This window comes from Bombus vosnesenskii, unplaced genomic scaffold (genome assembly GCF_011952255.1).
Source record: "Bombus vosnesenskii isolate JDL3184/JDL3185 unplaced genomic scaffold, Bvos_JDL3184-5_v1.1 scf7180000013334, whole genome shotgun sequence".
NCBI classification, from domain to species: Eukaryota; Metazoa; Arthropoda; class Insecta; order Hymenoptera; family Apidae; genus Bombus; species Bombus vosnesenskii.
This window is the reverse complement of record NW_022882972.1, coordinates 729,455-752,172: the sequence shown is the minus strand read 5'-3', so window position 1 is coordinate 752,172 and position 22,718 is coordinate 729,455. Positions and strand designations below refer to the sequence as shown.

The following is a 22,718-nucleotide window of genomic DNA, read 5'->3' as shown; positions in this document are numbered from 1 at the left end:
GCCCTCGATAGAAAGTTGAAGTACGGAAGCATCGTACGTGAGAAAAACTAACTTTCCCTCGTCAGTCCGTAGAAAATGATTCGGAAAAAAGATATTTGTTGGGTCTGAAGGACCTTAGCTAGCAAATTAGTGGGATTTATGATGAGTCCTTAAGACTATTGAGGATACGCAGTAAGGATGAGTGGACATCTGGTTCCTGTCTGGCCCGCGGTGTATGGCCTGGTCTAGGTAGAGGGTCACCCGACGTAACATCCTCCCACCGTTGAGAGGGTACCGATCAAAATTTCTGTAAAGGTAGAATTAATTGAAGCTGCCGTCCAACTCTTTGTTGATTGTTGATTGACCGTATTCTGCTGGATCGCGTTGGCTCGATAGTTGGACGAGCTGTGTGGCACCTAGATCCACGATTGTGATTGTCTAGATGAGGCCGTTGTTGCCAGGATGAAGTTAATGATACGGCCGAAAGGCAGGTGCGTTGAGGATATGTTGTCCTTCCTGTATTCTGGATTGCCGTGGTCCTCGGCATTACCTAGATATTTTCCGTTGAAGTTCACGAACCAGGAAGTGTTGTGAAACATCTCGGTCCATGAAGGACCGTGGAAATCCTCGTCTCAGGAGGTGTCGTTGTGCATCTCGCCGATTTCACAAAGGCACGTGCAATCCATATGTGGTTGCGCAATGAAGACGTGAAGGAGGTCTATGGTTGATTGGGAGACAGGGCTCTCCCCGCTGACCCATTCGTATCGCGCCTTCTTGATGATGCTTGGTGGTTGGACCGGTCCAATTATCCGCTAAAGACAAAATCGGAGACATCTTACCTTCCGTTTGGTTAGGTTCGGATCTGGAATGGGAAGATTTTACATCTCGGTCCAAGATGCTCGTCTCCGCATGAGTTGTTGCTGTCCGTAGATGCCATAGCTGCCAGGGAAAATTGATGGCCAGGCCTAAGGATTGTTGCGTCGAAAGCATGTTGTCCACCTCGTAGTTTGGATCATCGTCGTCCTCGTTTTTTCTAAGACATTTCCAGTTGATATTCACGATCCAAGAATTGTCGTGGATCACCTTGGTCCTGGAAGTGTCGTAGGACATCTCGTCCCATGAAGTATCAGGTAACGCCTCGATCCAGGAGGTACCGTTGAAAAGAACTCTGGTGGTGCTTGTTATAGATTCGTCAAGCACGACGCGGAGTTTTAGAGCTGATTGGGAGACTGAGCTCCCGCCGATGATGTGTACGAATTGAGTTATTTTGTTGGTGCTTTTGCTTCCACGCTCAATCAGCGTAACGTTGCACCTTGTACTGCCGTCGGAGTCCTCCGTCGCAATTGTCTTGTAAGCTTCCAGTGGGGCATGACCGTCCCCGATGCGTTTCATTAATCGTTTGTCAACGGCAAGATATGCGTCTGAGGTAGTTTCTGGATGATCACTCTCTTCCTCGTCAAGAACCTCTAATTCCTCTTGAACAGAGTTTGTTCTGTTCCACGTGTCGTCGACTGTTTCGTGGCAAGACATTGAGAGAGTTCCGCTTTCCTTGTATTGTGTTTCGGAAACACCAGACCCTTGAAAGTATTGCACCTTCCCTTGACCTTCTCGTTCTCGTTTCGACTGTTGATATTGATCGACCATGCTCTCCAGAAAGTTGATGGTGATCAAAGACTTGTCCGATATAGCGCTCTGTGGCTTTTGTGGACAAGTGTTGAGATCCAATGGGCTGTTCTGAAAACCATCGAAATTAATTAAATGATCCACCTTGTAGGCTGCAATGAAATCAACGAGTATAGTGTTTCGTTTCAGGCCACTCGTCGGTGTGGCCCATTTTGGCGATAGTGTAGTAGGAGACGGCATGTCGTCTGGTAAGGTTTCATCCTTCTGTTGATCCAGAGAATTAAGCGAGCGACTGTCTGATTCAAGGCGTTTGATGGCGTTGAATCAGATTGTTGTGATGTTGATGATGTGAACGAGCTTGTTTTATTAGATAGTTATTCGGTTTTTCCTAATAGGTGCGTACCCGCTTTCTCCGTGTTTTTAAGTGCGCCTGATAAACCCAAGGACCTCTCTAAAAAACCAGATGTGCGTCGAAAATACTTTTAGGCTTAAGAAATTCTTCAGGACAAACGGATTGAATGAAGACACATGTTGACACAATATAGTGAAAAGTGAAGAGTTATGGTGGGTTCTTAGGTTTATTGAGGGTCGGAATGACGTTACACAAGCCGTTGGCTGTCCGGTCGCGAAGGCTGGAGTGCAGACGTTTTAGGCGACGTAACATCTTCCCCCCGTTGAGAGGGCACCGATCAAATTCTGGCTGTGGAGTCAGGTGCGTCGTTTGTGAATTTCCTTCGCTCCGTGTGGGTGTTCGGATTCGTCTGGATCTGGTTGAATGGGTAAGGGGACCAGTCTTTTGACACCACGGTCCAGGATACTTGTTGCCGTCTACACGGTAGCGGTCCGTATGATTCCATCGATTCCTGGATGGACCTTGATTATGCGGCCCAAAGGCCATTGCATAAATGGTACATTATCCTCTCTGAGGATTACTACGGTGCCTTCACGAATGTCATGTTTGCCCTTATTCCATTTGTTGCGGCGGGTCAGCTCGTTAAGGTACTCTCGATACCATCTGCTCCAGAAGTGCTGTTTAATCTGGTGGATACGCTGCCAACTTGATAACCGGCCTGATGGAACTGTCCTAAAATCACGCTCCCGTAAACTTGTTAGTGTGTCACCGATTAGAAAATGACTGGGGGTGAGGACAAGGGGATCTTTCGGATCGGATGATATGGGAGTCAGTGGGCGTGAATTAAGAATGGCTTCAATTTCAATCACAACTCAGATCAACTATCTAAGTCGGTTCTCAATATTGTTGAACATTGACCTCCTCTATTAAGCATCCTTTTGCTACGTCTACTAACATACTAAATTCAATTATAAGAGCCTTGCTCTGATGTGCATATCTATTTTACCTTCGTGCGACAAGTTGTTATCTAAGATTTATACCTACTCAACAGTGTAACTTAAGTGTTGGAAATATATAGCTTATAATTCTGTGAATCACAGTGTTATACAAACTGAATCACCCCTATTATCTTAACCGAAATCAGGGGATCGATCAACTCGTTGTGTCGATTATCATAATCGTAACGGGAATTTACGACTCCCATTGATATCTCTCCTCGCGATTGTGTCACGATCGGCATACTTCAAATCCGACGGACTGACGATGGAGATAAAGATGTGGCGGCACTCGGCGACAATGTATATCGCTGAAGTGCCTAATGAACCATCAACATCCCAACGGTCCTTCTACCGAAGGTGTTAGAACAAAGAGCACGTGGCAACGGTCGCGGACGCCTAGCAAATGCATGGACGCTGGGGATGTTGAGGGATGACAAAAGGAAGTAATCGGATCCGATCGAAAGTAAAATCATAAGAGTCAGTCTTAGAAAGTCACGCCTAGAGTTCGGAAGTGGATTGTAAAGTGGATTGTTGTTAGAAAAAAATAAAGTTTTCTTTTTTTTATTTTTCACTTCAAATTTCTTTTTTTTATTTTGTTATTGTTTCGACCGTTCGCGGAGAGACGCGATCGCGAGATAGCACGTCAACGAGAGTTGTAAGTTCCCGTTACGATTAAATAATCGACGCCACGAACTGATCGATCCCTTTATTTCGATTATGATAATAAGGGTAGTTCAATGAGATTCCACAGAATTAACACAAATAAATTAATGTTTATTTCAACAACTTATTAACTAGAAAGATATAAATGGAACAAAAAAAATGTAACTGCATTTTGGTTGATACGCAATGCGCGACATATGAGATGTGTTGACGGTTCGACTTCTCGAAAAGTTCTGAACGCCTTTCGATTTTTTTCGACGTTTTTGGAAATCGCTTAATAAACCATGCGCTTGCCACTACAATGTTTGTTTGCCGGGCAGGCGCGACGATAGTTAAGAATATGACGTATGGTAAGCCGCATGACGTAATAGTTATTTTACGCGACAATTGCGTCTCCCCGCGATTGGTCGAGAATACAATACATACTTAACTATATCTCGACCTGTTGAATCTTTATCTATGACTAATGTTTCTAAGTATTTACATCTGTGTAGTGATTGCCGGAGAAAATTCAGCAACAGCAGGCTGAACATTATTGTTATTATTTCAGAAGTTACTTGGAATATTTCACATTCTATTGAATACACAATTCTATTTTTTGTTGTGCCATGGTGTATTAATTTTTATTATTGTATTGTATTGTATTGAATACAGAATACCAAAAATTTTGTTATGTTTTTAGTAAGTATCCTTTTCATAAGCATGATATATGTGTGTATATTATTAACATATTGTATATTTATTAGTTTGACGTGTGATAAAAAAAAACAGGAAGATAATGGGTATTCCAGGATTAACTGCTTATATAAAGAAGCATCGATTTAATTTTTTAGAGCACTACGAATTACGTGATACGTATTTAGTAATTGATGGAAATAATATTAATTATTTATTATATAGAAATTGCACACGCAATAATTGGACATTTGGCGGTGATTACGATAATTATAAGCAATATGTATCAGATTTCTTTGATGACTTATTAAAGTGTAATGTAACGCCCTTAGTCTTTCTTGATGGTGCTGTTGAAAGTAAAAAATTCAAAACTATTATTAGAAGAGTGAAAAGCAAACTAAATATATTGCCAACTTCTGCATTCAAAACTAATTATCCAGAAATAATTTTTCCTTTGCTAAAGGAAACAGTTTTTATTGATGTAATGGAAGAAAAAAATGTTCGAATTGTACAGTGTCTCTTTGAAGCTGATGATATTATAGCATCAGTAGCAAAGATATTAAATTGTCCAGTTCTCAGCCATGATTCAGATTTTTATATATATGGATCATTATATATACCATTTGATACATTAAAAACTGATGTAATTAAAAATTCAGATGGAAATGGTTATATTAAACTTTGTAAAATTTATAAGATTGAGAAATTATTCAAATATTTTACAGGATTAGATCAATCAAAGATGATATTAGCTTCAATACTACTAGGCAATGACTATGTAGAACCTGGTACATTTAGAAACTTCTTCTGCTATTTAAAGTTGGATTCATCAAGTGTGAATTATTATACCCGACAACAGTATTGTATCAATAAAATTTTGCTATGGTTGAGTAAATATAGCTTGCATGATGCAATCATTGAAATTTTAAGTAGGTTAATTATGCCTATGCGACAAAAAATGTTGGATTTAATAGAGACGAGTATAAATGGCTGTAGAGATGAATGTGCTGAAATACTTATAACTTTAGGTTTCTCAAGAGATTATATTACTCATGTAAATACTTATTACTTCAATAAAAGCTTTAAATTTGATGGAGATATCAATACATTGACATATATAGAAGAAGTTTGCGGAAGATATAATGAATCAATTGAAGAAAATAAGGAAGAAGATGATGAAATTGAAATAGCAAAGATATTTACTGAGTCTGAATTAATGTTTAACACTGCAACTATTAGTGATTTGCCTATATGGTTTGTAAATGAATTTCGTACTGCTAAATATCCATCATATTTTCTGGATTTAATAATTCATCGTTTATATGTATGCTCCATACAAGTAGAAGATTTTCGTTATCCTTCAAACATCAAAGTAAGCCTAAAAATCCTTAGTATCATCATTGAAATTCTAAAATTAATGATAGACAATAATATAAATTATATAAGATACTTAATGAGAACTGAAGATAAAAAGATTATGTGTTATAAGTTAGAGGCTACAGAAATGAATATTTTTGGACTATCTTCTCCATTCAATCTTAGTGATGTCTCACTACTTACTAAAAGAGAGATTTTAAACTATACTTTAGGAATTACAGATATGGATTGTATAAATGAACTTCCACCAAAGTGGATATTGTATGTTGGATGCATCAAATATTGGATACATCAACAAGAATGTCCTATATCTTACAAATGTTATTTATATTCTATATTTATTTGTATGTTATTTGATATAATAGATTTCAAAATTGGGAAATATAGAAGTATAATGGTTTTTAACAAAAAATATAAGCAAACAATTGAAGCTATAAAGCAGAAAAGAAAAGAAAGCAATTATAACCCATGTTGTATAATAAATAGTACAATTCACGAAGCCTACAATGAAATCGTTCATGACGACTATGTACTAGCAGCACCATTTTTTATTTCACTTTTTAAAGTAGATGAAACATTATATAACACAGACAAGTTTGATATACATATAGTACACGTTTTTGGTGAGTTCCAAAGTTGTTTGAAACATACTATGGATTTGAATACACTTTTGGGATATCCTTATCCACAGATCAAAGTTGCACATTTATATAATGGTACTTTATTGTATAATCTATGTAATAATTTTAGAACTCACCATAATATCGAAGAATATATCAATACTGTTCTACAAATGTCTCCAAGCCTCTTAAGATTTTTTAATACATTTTTATTAAAAGTCAAACCAATGTTTTCATGTATGTTTCAAAATAAATAATATTGCTCTACAAATCTCTTAAGGAAGACAGGAAGACACTTTAAGACATCTGAGAGCATGAGACAGGAAATTAAAGTACATATCACTAAAGATATAAATATATAAGCTAAATATATAAGAGTGGTGCAAATGCTGGAATATTAAAGTAGGGAAATAAAGGAGGGAAGCCAGTAATTACTGGCACAAGTAAGATAAGGATTGATGGAAAGGTAGAATAGATATTGATAAGAGAGTGAAAGAAGGGAATGTGAACTCTATGGGATCAAATATGCAAGCGCATAACAAAAAACAGAATTAGAAAGGAAGATTAGTACAGGAGACATAGTTCATGAACAAGGAAAAAATTGGAGAGATGTAGACTGTAGATGCAGAAGAAAAGAAAGGAAAGAATAAAGGGAGAGGAGGTACTTAGTTAAATAGGTAAATTAGACAATTAGCTCTAGTAGCATTCGTTCTATAGAGTAAGTAATGGATAAGTAATGAAGTAAGTAATGGAGCTACCAAAAATGGATTAAGCGGAAAAGATGTCGGGGGAAGGTAGAATGAATCACCTTTAGCACTAAATTTACAAGGACTTCATGTATACATATTCCTACTATGACCGGTCTTTAAAACAATTTGTATTTCTTAATATAGAATGAAGATAATAGCCAGTTTGATAGTAAAAAAAAATAGTTTTAAAAATTATTAAAAATAGTATTAAAAAATATTAGTAATTGAAATAAAAATTCTTGCCTCGAAATTCCTTCTCTTGTGATTTTTTTATTTAAAATCCATGCATTTATCCCGATTATGATATTGAAAAATACTTGTAGAGGGCCATCTCCTAGATTTGGATTTTACAGTGAAATAAATGCATATAATTTTGCAGTAGATAGATCCCATTTAATTCCCAACACTCGAAATGCCTCTGTTTCCTTCCGCTTTCAGTTTCAGAATTGAGTTTTCGAGAGACTACTATTAAAAAAAAATATAAATCGTTTAACCAGTCAAATGACCAGTCGTGATAGGTAAGACGGATTACATATTATTCTCACAAAACACACAATAAGAAAAGAAGTGAATATTAAAAAATTCATTGTACGTATATTATAAGAAAAGTCGTGAAGCTAAATGGCAGTGCAATAACGTTGTATATAAAAAATTCTAAACGAAATTTAAAAAACGATCATTTAAGTGGTCACAGTAGGTTTAGTGTTAGCCATCCCAAAAGCTGGTCTTCATCTGAAAAAAGCTATGCTCTGTGTCTGGTGGAACTAGAAAGGAATCCTATATTACAAGCTTCTACCAAACAACCAGACGATAAATTCGGAAAGGTATTGTTCGCAATTAGACGAATTAAAGACAACAATTGAACAAAAACGTCCAGAACTAGTGAATCGGAAGAACGTCGTGTTTCATTAGAGCAATGCGAGACCTCATGTGTCTTTAACTATTCGACAAAAGCTATTGGAGCTTGGTTGGAATGTGCTACCTCACCTACCGTATTCACCAGAAATTGCCAAAACTTTAACTCTTTGGTCGACGTAAGAAATCATATTGAAAAGTTTTTCGTCGAAAAATCTGACAAGTTCTAGGAGGATATAATATTAAAGTCACGTGAAAGATGGAGAAAGGTTGTAGAACAAAATGACACTTACACAATTGTATCTGTATAATTCAATAAATCTATTTCGAAATTTAAATGTGCCGCGTTTGAATTGTCCTTAAAAATCGGAACGAACTTTTCGAGTGACCCAATAACAATTAGGTAGATGATAGACAATAGATTTGTAATAGTAAAAAGGAAAAGGGTAAAATAAGGTTTTGTGTGTGAGTGTATGAATGTGTATTTAAATAATTAAATAAAAATGCAAGGCACTAGGAAAAATAATGCAAACCGAATTCCCTTTATGATCAGAAGGTTACTATTACTACTATATAATAAGGTTTCATTTAAAATTCATTATGTCTTTATTTACTATGGTCGTCATTATTTTTGGAATATTTCCTGTTTTTAGTTCGTTCCTTTAATGTAAAATGATTTTTGTTCTGATTCCTAGCTTTTGAGATACGGAATTTAGGATACTGAAAGAAATATTAGAAATTTTTTAAATTAAAGACGATATAATACAAATTCATAAATATGAATTTAAAAAATAGTTTAATTTTGAATAAAATTTGTAGGACGCATAATGATATATTTATAATTACGTTTTTATATATCTCCCAAAATGCAGTGAACGCTGTTTTAAGTGCATTTGCTTTTTGCCTTAGAGTAGGTAAATAATACAAATCCTCTCCATATTTTAATATTAATCCAACACGTACAGCACAATCCAATTTTCTCTTTAATTCTTCGGTGAACATTCTTACATTATTTTCAACTGGATAGGAACCACGTAAATATTCGCTAATGAGATTCGATGGAACATAAACTTTACGTAAGTGAAGTCTTTTTATCGCTGCAAGTATCATCTGTGGTGTTATGGAAATATGACCACCTAATTGATTTTTACATAAACAAAATGATGAATGTTCAATTCAATGAAATAAAAAAAATTTAGAATCGATAAAAGATACTGTGAAGAATAATCTCACGTGATTTAGAAGAGTAATCGTTATGAAGATTCATTTTATATGAACCAAAAATATTTGTTTTTCTTTTTTTGATAATTTTGTCTATTCCGGCACATTATTACTTGAAAGATTAAAAATTACTATAGTAGATATTAAGATTTATAAGTACTCATAAAAGGCAACTTTATATTATCCGCATTTTTATAAGTTACGTCATAATAAAAAAGCTGAACGTTTTCACGTTGTGTTTCCTTGGTGTTTTCTTACAAATATTAAACAGATTGTTTTGTAAATGTTATTTTTGTATTTTGTCTTTTAGTATGTTCTTTATTTATTATTATATTATATATTACTTACAATATCGATTTATTCTTAATACAAACAATAAATCAAAATGATGCAAATATTTAAAAAGATACATATGTATGCATACATTAAGAAACCTAAAGTAGTATATATTTTTAATTATTTATATATATATATATATAATTCTTTATACATATAAAGTTTATATGTCTGAATTTGTAACATAAGAATATTATTAATTACTCCACGATAGCTTCTTTCGTGTTTTGATAATCTTAACACTACACGTCGAACTATCACAACGAATTAATATTTATAATCTTTTGAACTTAAATAAGTTACAATATAAAAATATCAGGTACTCTACTACGGAAAGCATTTCACGACATAATAAATATCATAAAAGATTATTAGAAGGTGCTTATGTATTTAACAATACTTATACTTCTTAGTTTACTTTTAACATTTTTGCTTTGAGATATCAAAAATCACTCAATTATTATAAAGGATTGTATTATATAGAAAGTTAAACAATAAAAATAGGAAACAATTACGAACTTTTGTGCAAAGTATGGTGTAGATTTTAAAGCCATACTTGAATATCGATCATTCTGTCTTTTATAAATACCGACTAAATAAATTTAAATCAGATTTAACATTTAATGGGTATGTAAATTTACACAACAAAAATAAATTTTACAGCTAATTGCAGTGCTCTAAGAAATATGAAATATACAGCGTGTTCTCATAATTTATGATTTTTCAGCTGTTTGAATAAAAGAGTTAATAACCAAAATTTATCTGTGTTAAGTGAACAACATTTAACAATAATAGACATTTCTGAAATTTTGTATAATAATGAAAACAAATTTTTTTATATTGAACTCAAGATCACTTTTGAATTTTAACGTATTTAACGAATTTTAACAATTTTTACTTATTATATTGTAAAGCATGTTAAAACAAATTAAACAAGCATAAAACATGACATCTTTGTTCATATAGTACCAAGTTTACAGTTTACAAATACTGATAAATAGTATTTGTATTTTGTATTTTTTTTTGTATTTTTTCAAACAACAGCTATTTGTTATTATTATATCTTACTCACTCAAGATATAAACTTTGATTAATGATTTCCTTTTATTGTAGTGCTTTAAGTGGCTGAAAACTCATGCAACAGGACATTAATTTGAATATAATTTTTCTCATAATTTTTATGTAAATAAAAATGTTAATAATTAAGGAATATTTTACTCCTCTATTTTAAAAAAATAATATTCATTTAAATTGCACTAAACATGTAGTAACAGTTAAAAAATATTTATACATATTTACTATAGAAAAATAATTTCTATATATATAAAAAATTAGTAAAGGATGGTATTGAAATTTTATAGATCATATTATTTATAATTTATTTTTATAAACGAAATTAATTTATACTAATAATAAATGAATTATTATTTATACAAAGGTTTATCTGTCTTTTGTTTTATTGAAGTATGTACACTACATATTAATCAAAGTAAAGATATTAAAACATCAATTAAATTTTATTTTTATGTAATTTTTTCATAAACAAGGACATTGACTACCATTTAAAAGTCTTATTTTGTTATACTTAGTATTGAAATTTTATAGATCATATTATTTATAATTTGTTTTTATAAACGAAATTAATTTATACTAATAATAAATGAATTATTATTTATACAAAGATTTATCTGTCTTTTATTTTATTGAAGTATGTACACTACATATTAATTAAAGTAAAGATATTAAAACATCAATTAAATTTTATTTTTATGTAATTTTTTCATAAACAAGGACATTGACTACCATTTAAAAGTTTTATTTTGTTATACTTAGCTAAAAAGTCAATTCGAAGCTTTGAACTGATACAGAATTATTAATGTATTTATTATATGCACTTCTCGCCAAAAAGATAACCCAGGTGTGCTATCTTTAATTTCTCAATGACGCGTGTAAAGTTTCTCGTCTGTAATATAATATAATATCAAAACATTATGAGCTCAGAATAAATCTTATAATATTTTTAATTATTTTCAACGAACCGCATATTCTGAGCTCATAATGTTTCGATATTATGCGTTACAGACGAAAAACTTTAAAAATTAAAGATAGCATACCTGGACTATCTTTTTGACGAGAAGTGTATGTATATTGTCAATATTTTTAATTTTATATGATATATTGTTAAATTAAAAAATTATCCATCACAAATTGATATTTCAACAATGGCATTACTGTGGTCTAAATTGTTTTTATTTTACTAAATATATTCTTTCATCTTTATTTCAAGTTCATCTTTATTTTTAAAGTAAACATTTAAGTATGTCTAATAAAATTACAAGAACTTTTCAATCATTTGTAAACATATTTAGAAATATGCTTTAAATTATATAAGTATAAAACAATCATCAATAAAACTCATTCTAAATATAAAAGCATAGTATTGCTCTAATATTAAATGCATCATAATATGTTTATTAACAGGAAGATGCAAATGACACAAAATAAATTCATGATTTAAGTTATGTAGCAAAAATTTGGATGTAACTCTTGTTTCATATCATGTGCAGAATTCTAATATTTGATACTTATTTTATTAGGAATTTCATTGTATTAATCAAAATAATAATACTGATGCACTATAAAATTAATTCTATATATTACTTTAAACTGCAATTAGCTTTTCCTATTTTATAGTCGCCATAATTCCAAGATAATAAAATTTATAATAATATATGTCGTTATATCTTTACAATTATCTTATTATTATCATCGATACATTTTACTATTGAGCGCCTGCAGTAAATACTACAACATCATTAGAATTTCTGAATAAATATATAATTATTTTCTTGTGCATTAGCACATAAAATATTATATATAAGCTCAAAATATTACTATTGATAAGCTCAAAAAAATTCCTTTTACCTTGTATAGTTCATTGCTGGCGTGAGGAGCGTTTAACAAAAACTATAAGTGTTATATTAATCACTAGAGAATGTAGCTTACATTTATATAGCCATAACGTACCATCTTACAAATCAAAAATTAAACTATCCAAAAGCTATAAATAAAATAACATTGCACTACGATTACCTGAATAAGTATATCTTTAATAGTTCTAAATTATTTTACTCTATCCATTTAGCGGTATTCTATTAAAAACGGCGTGTTTTATTATCTCCCATAAAAACACGTGTAAATTAGGTACTTCAAATTTTAAGATTTTTCTTTTCAAAGCTTGTTCCTGACGCAAAAGCTGATAATCCGAATTGAGAGAAGATAAATAATATATACAATTTATACTACGATTCTGTTATCATACTCTTCAACCTCCGCTAGGTTCATCGGTCCATATTTTTACAAAGTATTGTACAGAGAAAACTATTATAATAACAAGAATCGTATCAATGAAGCTTTTCAACATATTTATACTATGGTGTTGATAAACTTGTTCTCTTTGTATTATAGCAAGTTGTTCTAATATGTGTTTTATATGATTAAGTCTATCACTATGTTCTAACATTTGTCTTTCTATGTCCTTTATAAGATCCATTATCCTTAAAAAATATTTCCATGTTTAAAATTAAGGAAAGTATTGTTAGTCGTCATTCTATAATCGAGAAATAATAGAAAAACTTACCTAGCTGTAGAACGTTTTCTTTTACCTACTGACTGACTAGAATCTGAGTGTACCTCTGCAGAGGAACTCCCAGAATCATGAGCGGTCTCTGTTAATGGTAAATTATTAGACAACTGTCTTTTGGAAGATTTTAATACAGAAAGCGAAGAACGTGACTCAGCTTGAAGAAGTGGAACCTGAAACATGAGTGATAAACTTTTAAATTAGTTATTTCGTTTTGAAAAAATGAAAAAAAGGAAATGTATTTATAGTTCACGATTATTTTTTGCTTTTTCAGAGCATAATTGATATAAATAATCAAAATCTTGATTTGAATGATTATTACAATTGTATTATAATTAGTAATCATCAATAAAACTAATAAATTATTTAGTTTTCATCAAACATTTGTTTATTTACAAAATAAAAGTATTATTTACATTATTTAATTCCTATACCTGTGTCTGTGGTTCAGTTGATACGATACTTCCAGTACGCATAATTGGTGTTTTGTGTCTAGTTTTCGTACGCACTATGTAATCTTGTTCATATTGTACAACATCATTTCTAGGATCCCATGGTCGAACATCCGCATGTCGATAAACCCAGTTACCCGTTATAATATCCTGATAATATTAAAAAAATTATATTGTTCAGAATATAAATAGGAGCTTATGAAAGCAGTTTCTTTTATTATTATTTAATACCTGAACAAAATGCTTAGGAATCCATTCCTGTCCTTTAAGTTTTCGTTCTTTAGCACGCTCTCTTTGTGCTTCTTCCAATTGAGTTTTTGCGTCAGTAGCAGCAACTTGATCATCGCCATTAATTGCCTGAGTAACATCGTACCATAATTTCTCACTTTCCCATGGACCTTGATGTTCTAGAGGTACAGTGTACTTTTTCAATCTCTTTTTACGTATTTCTGGAGTAGGATTGAAAAACACACTTTCTTGCTGCAAGATTAGTTGACATAGTTTAATTTAACCATTAATTACTGTGTATAGAATCCTAAATAAGCAACATACCCCAGTTCTTTTATCTGTAATTAATATTTGACCATCCCAATAGCCTGATATAATAGCAAGAGTTTCTTTTCCTAGACGTATTCCTCCTGTAACTTGATTCATTTGTTCTGCACCTCCAAGAAATGGCTATTGAATGAGTAATCACACAAACACATATAATTAATTTTATGACTATTATTTTAAGTTTATGTAACATTCCATATTACCTTGAGTTTGAATTCTAGTTCAGTATGATAACCTGTCTTTTCACAATTTATATGAACTTTCCCACCTAATTCCATAGATAATGTTCCCATAAGAATACCTTTACAATGGGCATAAGGTATCGTCATTGTATAATCTTCTCCTCTGGGCAACATTGTCAGTATTGCAACACCATCTAAAACTGCTGATGTTGAATTTCCTGAAAAATGGAATATATATTTTCATATAATGACTGTCTTAGCAAAACGTTTCATTTTTTTTAACGAAAAAATATATATATTTACCATAAAATTTAGATTTAGCAATAATTGTAGCACTAATAGTAAATCCATCTTGTCGATTTGTAACATAGAAGCCTGATATAGGTGGATGATGAGACAACTATTAACATTGAAATGTTTCGTATAAGTATGTAGTAGTAATAAAGATGGAGCAAGTACATATAATTATAAAAAATTAAAAAATTTTAATAATTGTACACCTGTTCAGCAATATAGAAAGTCCTTGAACCATTAGAATGCTGCCAATAACAGCGGAAAGTTTCACCCAAAAGCGGGTTGTATGGTTTCTTCAAACCCTGAGGTTTTTTATAAAATCCAGATAAATACCATTTAACAACACCTTTCATACGTGTAAATGCATCATCTTCCACTACTGCTCTGTAAGAACAAGAAACAAAGCATATATATAATAATTTTATTCAAATGTTTCTCAAAATCTACAAATTTATACTTACTGGGACAATAAATCTGCATGGTAATAAGAATCAGCCAGTTTTTCTAGGAACGAACGAGGTTCTAAAATAAAAGTCGGCAAGACTACTTTCGATAAATCCATGCCTGGTCGAACTTGTTTCATCAAGAACCATATTAAAGATTTTTGTTCTTCCTGTAATTCTGTAACTACTTCTCCAGCCTGTATCAAACACAAATATAAAAACTCTAGTATCAATTATGGATAAGACTCAATACAATATAATTTATTTTACCGCTCCAAGGACTTCTTGCTCATTCGCAACATATAGAGTTTCGTTAATTGTTTCTTGTTGATCTTCTTTAGCTGACCCTTCAGATTCACTGTCTGATGCACTAATTTCTGCATCAGCTGCTACTCCGTTCTCTGGCTGGCTAATGTCGTCCAGGTCTATATGTGAGGAGTGCATAGGATCTAGCGTTACTACTGTTGGAGTATCATACTCCAGGACATGTACAGAAGGAACAGTCATGCGTCGAGTGCAAGACGTAATAGGCTTGGAGATAGAAGATTCAAAATGGGGATAAGTATCTCCATCACCTAACATGTCTACAGTATTCGAAGACAAAATAATATCTGTATCTGCAGCGACAGGTGGAGATTTATCGCAAAATTGTTTCTCCCAATATGCTACTGCATGATATAACTGCTGAAACATTGGAGTTGGTGAAGGACAAACACTTTTAGGATTATTTGACATAGAAGGTGTTAAAGGCTGAGGACATGATAACAAACGTCTTTGAGGTGTTGTAGGTGATTGAGGAGCATAATTAGACAAGCATACTGTGGATATTAAAGCAAGTGTTTAAGGTGACAAAAGTCAGGAAAGGAATGACAATAACAACATAATTAGTACCAATAACTTCCATGAATGAAGCTTAATTAAGTATTTTTCTGAGTGCTGTCCTTGTACTAAAGTCAATTGTAATGTATTAATGTATAAAAGAGAAATGTTACTTCTTATATCAAGTAAATTTCTTAAAAGAAAAGGAATAGTAGAATAAAAGTTAACATTTTATGTAATATAACATACATCTTGATACGTTATAAAAAATATTGTTCTGTTATACCTACCATGTTCATCAAAGTGTTTTTCATAATCTGCTTCACTCCACTGAGTTTCATGAGTTGTTGTAGTATCATGTGGTAAAGCACGCGGTAATGCACTTGTTGAGCGTACTATTAAAGATGAACAACGTAAAGATAATTCAAGTGCATCCAACCAACATTTACCAGCTGCCTGTGAAGGTGCTCTAAATATTAAATAAGATGTTGGCAAAGGTTGTACAACCGCACCTATAAAAATGATTAAGTAGAAATATATTTTTTCATTTGTAGAAAATTCATTATTTACCAATAGCTTCTTTCTCTGGGCCTCTTGGAGCCCATATTGACTGTTCCAAGGGATGAAACAATTTAAAACAAAATCCATCTTTCTTGCTTGGACGTTCTATTACTTGACATGTATTAAGTAAAACCGTTCCCACCCAGTGATTACTCTGTAATAGGTATATGAATATAATTATATATGAAGCAAATAAATACTTTATTTAAAAGTAATATAAATGAGCACTTTTGTTTTTGGACTTTTGTATAGCAATAGTAAACCAGGCTTCAGGATGCACCACAATTTTGTCCAACTCTTTAATGTACCACGAACTTTAAGCCAATCGCTCATAACAATAACAGTTGGATCTTTAAACGAACTTAAGAGTTCATTGGCAACTCTTTTCTTCTCCATCCGGTAATTCTTTCTTTGAGCCTTATATGATTCTTTTCTTGTTAACTTACAAGAATCTAAAGACTAAAAATTATACAAAAATATAAATACCTTTTCAATGTCTTAAAACGGTGCATTAAATATTTTATACCTTATCAGATGCGTTATCTGTTTTTTGATTTGTTTCTCCCATTGTAGTTGTTAAACCTATAACAATTAAATTATTCACAAATTATTTTTTTAAATATTAATTTAACACTGATATTATAACAACATAAAAATACAGTTACATTCATTAAATACTAACTTAGCAATAAATATTAATGTCCAAAAATAGTTACAAACAAAAATATTAAACAGTTCTTATTTAGAATATATCTATATTTATCATAATTTTAGTATGTGAATTATATGATTTAAAACAATGTATGTTATATATAAATAAATTATTAAATACAATTATGAACTAAAATCTTTAATAACTTTTATGAATATTTTTTTAATTTTCATATTAGATGTGTTTTTTAAAATGAGGAAAATATGCAAACGATAATATTTACTAAAAGTTGATAAATGATTTAATGAATTATATAAAATATTATGATTATCACTCTAGTAATTTTAATATAACTTCTTTTTATTTACAATTAATTAAAACCGGAAGCCTTAAAAACAATAAAACTTAAAACATTCACATAACAAGCTTGGCAAATAGAATTCCAATAATACAGAAATAAAAACTCATTGTTCTATAAAAAAGTTCACAAGTTTCATTGAAAAATTTATAGAATTGGAAAAAGAATAGTTTACAGTTCCTTATTTATTACAGAGTACGGTATGTTATACAAATAAAATTATTTCATATAATAGCTTCATTAACATAACGCATTATGCAGTTAGCATCTTCGTATTAGACCTTTTAATCACATTTTTTTTTATCTGTGTTAAAGATCACATTTAACAAAATTTGATTGTATTTATCTTAGGCATAAGTTAGACTTATGTAATACTTATAAACTATAAGTTTTATATGTAATTATTATACAGAAAATTATTTATTTAAAACTTATATTCATAATAGTAATCTATTTAATATACATATTTAATAATTTATCAGCCAAAGAAGATTATACAATATACAAAAATTACATTTCAGAGCTTAAAAATCTGAATAATAATATGCATAGTATGAAAGGAAAATATAAGCCAAACAAGAAATAAAAAATATGCAGTTCTTTACAGCTAATCAACTACTTGTACAAGAAATAGTAATAATTTACACAAAAGTCAAAAAAGCACCTGACAAATTTCGAATAATTGTCCATTATGATATTAACATAGCTTTGTGTTTATACCTGGAGATAGTGGAGGTGCAGCAGTTGCAAAATTTACACTTGTTGATAGGGACTCTGTTGATGGAAGTTTAGGTAATGTTGCAGATTGAACTTGAACACTGCTTCGTCGAAGTTGTTGATCCACTGGTTCTATATATTTAGTTTTGTTCACAATTACAATTACTATTTATCAATATTTTTACAACTGTTTCATGTAAATATGTATTTTTCAATCTTATATAAATATCTATCCTTTAAAATCACAAACTCTAAAAATTTTTGAGCTATAAGCTACTTAACAATAAAGATACTAAGATTAAATTACATCATATCACATTCTAAAGTATAAATCCATTTCAGCAACGCTAATTATGAATTGCTAATAACATTAAATTTGAAAGACAGAATTTGCAGTAAACATAATTATATAAAATGTAGCTCCAAATTTTAATTAAATTTATTAAATTGCAAAAGCAAAGAAACTTTAGTACTAAATAAAATGTATACATCTATTACAACATGCAAAGGTCCATAAATGCACCAGAAAAGGTTACATGCACAACAAGTTACATATTGTTGTCACAATGTACATTACGTTATATATGTTCTAAAAATTGAGAAATATGTCTCTAAATAAAAATATTGTTTACATACTATTGCAAACTATAAGACAGGAATAATAATAAATTTTTAATACTAACACATGCATCTATTATACTACACTGAGTAACATAAAATTGGTTCATGCATCAGAACTTTTGAAGACACGAAGAACATTATTTTCTAGCTTACATATAATATTCCTTATATAAACTTATGAATAAATGTTCATGTTATATAATATACTATGACATACTAAAAAGTGAAAAATGTGCTAACAGCATGAATGTATTATGTTAATCTTATACATTCAATAGCATGGCGTTTTAATAGTTCTAATAATACAAGTTATCCTTTTGTTTAATGTGATAATGTTAAAGGAGATCATATTTAAACAATAAGTGAAGTTAATTTGTGTATTGTAAATTTTATTTATAGTTTATTTGATAACATAAAATGATGATGCAATAAGTTATTGGAAATGAGAGAATGCTAATAATATGTGTAATCTGAAAATAGAATATTATACATATGTGTATACACACATCTACTAATTTATCTTTATGATTCTAATACTGAGGCTTGCTACTATATGCACACAATATATATTAATAAGCCTACCTAGCTTACTTGGTAATGTACCATATCCACTGTCACTAACACCTTTAAATGATAATTGCTATATTCATTTCAAATAATACTCAATAAATTATTAAAATAATATCCTTAGCCACTAAAATTATATAGACAATATAGCCACTAATATAGATATACATACATAATTTCAAAACTTACTTCTTGAAAAAATATAACAAATTACAAATATATGTTAGTAATAAAAAAAAGTATAATATAATATAGTAAAAATAGTATATGTATATGTATCAAGGCAAAACTATTCATTTAAATCACTAAAAACTAATCATTACCTAAATTATAATAAAAGAAAGTTGTTCTATAGTTTGTATTTCTTTGCTATAAATATGTAATTCCCACATACATAATATATAATTATATATACAAATAAATTGATATTTATATTCATCTATTATCCATCCATAACTTTCCCTTTCATGGTACATTTGCTCTTAAGAGTATAAAAATGACTTTTAAAATATCTTTTAACAATATAAATGTTATAATATTTATATGATACTTACGGTTACTAAGTGATCTGCTTACATTCGGCGGTGTCATGGTCTTAAAGCAATCAGATGTACTTCCAACAGACATAGAGTGGGTTTCTGATTGTGATGTTCGATGTTCACCTCCAGGTACCACAATTGGTTGGGAAATCATGATGGATCTATTACATCAAAAACATACATGATCTTACTATATAATTTTACAGTGGAGTGTAATATAAAAATATTCATATATAACAACAATAACAATAACAAAAACAAAAAATAAAAGTGAATATTGCAAAATGAAGAATGATTATAGGTACACCAACTATTATCAAGTAATTTTCAAGATTAAAAGAATGGTATAGATCGTAATAATGGTCACAGTACATAATGTATGTCATTATAAAATGCTATGTAATGATAATTAAATAACTATGCAACTTTAAGTGATGCATTTCTTTGCAAAATAAGCACTATAACGAATAGCAATTACTCCAACAAGAATAACAAAGCAAAAATTCTGAATAATATGCCTGAAATGTGTTAGATATCCCATTCATTATAACATCACACATCTAAAGTTATAGAAATAATATTACTATTAAAATAAATTATTTACAAAATGAATATCTGAAAAAGGTATTAAATAAAGTAATCACAACTTACCTGATTTCGAACAATTGTTTGTCCAGTCAATACTTATATATGTTATAACAGATAATGATTAATTACACTTATAGAAGTGTATCAAAGTGTAAAAGACGACGACATGAATATTACATATTATATACAGAATTAAAATTTCAATTACGATTTCAAAATTAACTGACTTTTTTAGTGATTTAGGTAGAAACATTCGAAGCAAGGAAAAGGGAATATACATACACCGACGAGTGAAGTACGACGGCGCGAGCGCAAAGTCCGATGTTCCATTGATCACTTACTGTTATAGCTTAACTATAAACATATGGGCCTAGTAAGTTATTCAGAATGAAGATGTACGACGCATAAAACGTCGCTATTATATGCCTTATTATTGATGCAGATTCAATAAAGCGTAAACATTTTAACGAACGAAAATTGCTCCCAGGAACGACACACACGATCTACAGTTACTCAGCATTGGAACATTTATAAAAACTTTTACGAATATATTACGTGTGTTATATAAAACATTTTAAAATTTCATTTGCACTATACAGAGTGTAAATGACTATCATGATTATATTTATAAAATTTGAGACAAATCTGAAAATGTACAAACAAAAAATATTTGCCTTTATTATTTTCCAATAAAGCATCTTTTTACCAGGTCCTATATTTCATTTTCATAGTATTAAATTTTCATGGTCATATAAAAATACTATTGAATGATATAAAATTTAATATCGTAATACCTAATTAATTAGTATATAAAGCTATAATAAATACAGTGATGTACAAATATTTTCTGCAGCATCTGTATAGGTATAGGAATTATAATAGGTATATTTAGTATAAGTATATATTTCACAAAGATCACAAAAATATTTAAATAATCCATTATATTATGTATTAATATCCAATCAAGTTTCATTATATTAATAAACCCAAATATTCAGTACAACCACTTTTAACACTCATTATATGTATCATATGTACATATGTATGTTTAAGGTAGCTATTCATGCTATAATTTTAATCTTTTACTAAATATACATATGCCTGCAATAAATATCTCGTATAGCTTCCATATACATTTTAAGATTAATTCCAAATCTGATTAATATAATCAGGATAGTCGCATTTCATTACAGTGCTAATGTTTCAAAATATTTTATATAACATATATAATATAAACTTTAAATTTTTCTATAGTAAGTGTTCAAGTACTTTCATGAACCACTGTATTCGTAGAGTAACGAAACAATTAAGTACGTTAATACGATCTCCAATCGAATTCATTATTCAATCAATAAAATCATTATTCAATGAATGAAATATATAATAGGACTAAATAATCGCACGAAAATCATACGATAAATATTTTCTTGTCGTGTATGATATAAATCAATAAAATTTTAAAAATAATGCTTTTATGGATAGAAATTGTGAATAGTTCGCAATAAATATATACATACACGTATCATCGATATCGTCCGAAAAAAATAGTGAAAGAAACATCTTGCTCGGTGTTGTGAATAGATTGATTGTGTCAATTGTTTGTCAGAAACTTATATGAAGAATTTTTTTGCAAATTATTTACCGGAATTTATTGATGCCCATGCGTATCTTCACATATTACGTTGCACAAGTAAAAATGTGCAATATAGAAACTGATTTTGTATAAAATATGATATAATTGTGTAAGGTGTGAATTATAACTGAAATATCTAAAGAACACACTTAAATCTAATTCGTCTTCAAAACAACACTAAGCGCAATCTAAAAGAAACGCTATCTATATATTCTTTTACATTAAACAAACCGGACAGCGGCTATCATTACGTCATATAACTGAGTCATAATAAATAAGAACCTTTTATCCGTATGTATAGAAGATAATTTAATAAATTGAATGAATTATTTCAGAGATATATTTCTTGTGTACCTTACTTTATTTATATTCAATTCTTTATATGTAATCACTATATTATTTATATTTATTATATTTCATTATATTTATTAGCATTATTTTTATATATCACTTTAATATATTATTAATATATATATTATCATTATATTATTTAGTTTATTTATTTATAATAAAGATAATGTTGTTGGAAATTAGACATAATAAAAAAAACTAGTTTTTTACATTTTGTTTAACATTAAAAGTACCAATGACTAAGATATAAAACTTGTACTAAAGGAATCAAAATGAAAGGTGCATGAAAAAATAT

The 22,718-nt window shown here is 30.0% G+C and overlaps 3 protein-coding genes across 7 annotated transcripts; 1 reads left to right on the top strand and 2 right to left on the bottom strand.

Moving 5' to 3' along the window:
- The first annotated feature begins 4,236 nt into the window (after nucleotides 1–4,236).
- On the top strand, nucleotides 4,237–6,849 carry LOC117235913 (protein asteroid-like). Its single transcript, XM_033498391.1, has 2 exons — nucleotides 4,237–4,296; nucleotides 4,362–6,849. The coding sequence occupies exon 2, from the start codon at nucleotides 4,394–4,396 to the stop codon at nucleotides 6,542–6,544; it is 2,151 nt and encodes a 716-aa protein (XP_033354282.1). The 5' UTR covers nucleotides 4,237–4,296; nucleotides 4,362–4,393; the 3' UTR covers nucleotides 6,545–6,849.
- Nucleotides 6,850–7,171: 322 nt separating this feature from the next.
- Nucleotides 7,172–9,426, bottom strand: LOC117235920. The gene is made up of 3 exons (XM_033498406.1): nucleotides 9,125–9,426; nucleotides 8,738–9,027; nucleotides 7,172–8,611 (listed from the first exon to the last, which is right to left on the bottom strand). The coding sequence occupies exons 1-3, from the start codon at nucleotides 9,156–9,158 to the stop codon at nucleotides 8,498–8,500; spliced, it is 438 nt and encodes a 145-aa protein (XP_033354297.1). The 5' UTR covers nucleotides 9,159–9,426; the 3' UTR covers nucleotides 7,172–8,497.
- A 2,656-nt stretch (nucleotides 9,427–12,082) lies between these two features.
- LOC117235911 (oxysterol-binding protein-related protein 8) lies at nucleotides 12,083–22,229 on the bottom strand. 5 transcript variants are annotated; one of them, XM_033498383.1, is made up of 18 exons: nucleotides 22,082–22,229; nucleotides 19,867–20,012; nucleotides 19,328–19,369; nucleotides 18,128–18,256; nucleotides 16,924–16,979; nucleotides 16,626–16,856; nucleotides 16,407–16,551; nucleotides 16,127–16,348; nucleotides 15,288–15,442; nucleotides 15,036–15,214; nucleotides 14,781–14,958; nucleotides 14,584–14,680; nucleotides 14,302–14,498; nucleotides 14,096–14,221; nucleotides 13,775–14,023; nucleotides 13,526–13,693; nucleotides 13,089–13,264; nucleotides 12,083–13,005 (listed from the first exon to the last, which is right to left on the bottom strand). In XM_033498383.1, exons 1-18 carry the CDS (start codon nucleotides 22,099–22,101, stop codon nucleotides 12,774–12,776), a joined length of 2,748 nt encoding a protein of 915 aa, XP_033354274.1. In that variant the 5' UTR covers nucleotides 22,102–22,229; the 3' UTR covers nucleotides 12,083–12,773. The 5 variants fall into 5 exon arrangements, with proteins under 5 accessions (XP_033354274.1, XP_033354278.1, XP_033354279.1 ...); XM_033498385.1 differs by lacking the exon at nucleotides 22,082–22,229 and adding an exon at nucleotides 20,722–20,954 and having other exon boundaries at nucleotides 12,774–13,005; XM_033498384.1 differs by lacking the exon at nucleotides 22,082–22,229 and adding an exon at nucleotides 20,503–20,715 and having other exon boundaries at nucleotides 12,774–13,005.
- Nucleotides 22,230–22,718: the final 489 nt, after the last annotated feature.

Excerpts from the sequence above, each read along its gene's own strand:
- LOC117235920 (XM_033498406.1), bottom strand. The coding sequence starts at position 9,158 with ATGAATCTTCATAACGATTACTCTTCTAAATCAC. Across the intron at positions 9,028-9,124 it reads CGATTACTCTTCTAAATCAC|GTGGTCATATTTCCATAACA; the intron begins GTGAGATTATTC and ends AAAATCAATTAG. Across the intron at positions 8,612-8,737 it reads TTTGGGAGATATATAAAAAC|TATCCTAAATTCCGTATCTC; the intron begins GTAATTATAAAT and ends TATTTCTTTCAG.
- LOC117235911 (XM_033498383.1), bottom strand. The coding sequence starts at position 22,101 with ATGGGCATCAATAAATTCCG. Across the intron at positions 14,499-14,583 it reads TGCTAAATCTAAATTTTATG|GAAATTCAACATCAGCAGTT; the intron begins GTAAATATATAT and ends TCCATTTTTCAG. Across the intron at positions 13,265-13,525 it reads CAACTGAACCACAGACACAG|GTTCCACTTCTTCAAGCTGA; the intron begins GTATAGGAATTA and ends CTCATGTTTCAG.
- LOC117235913 (XM_033498391.1), top strand. The coding sequence starts at position 4,394 with ATGGGTATTCCAGGATTAACTGCTTATATAAAGAAGCATCGATTTAAT.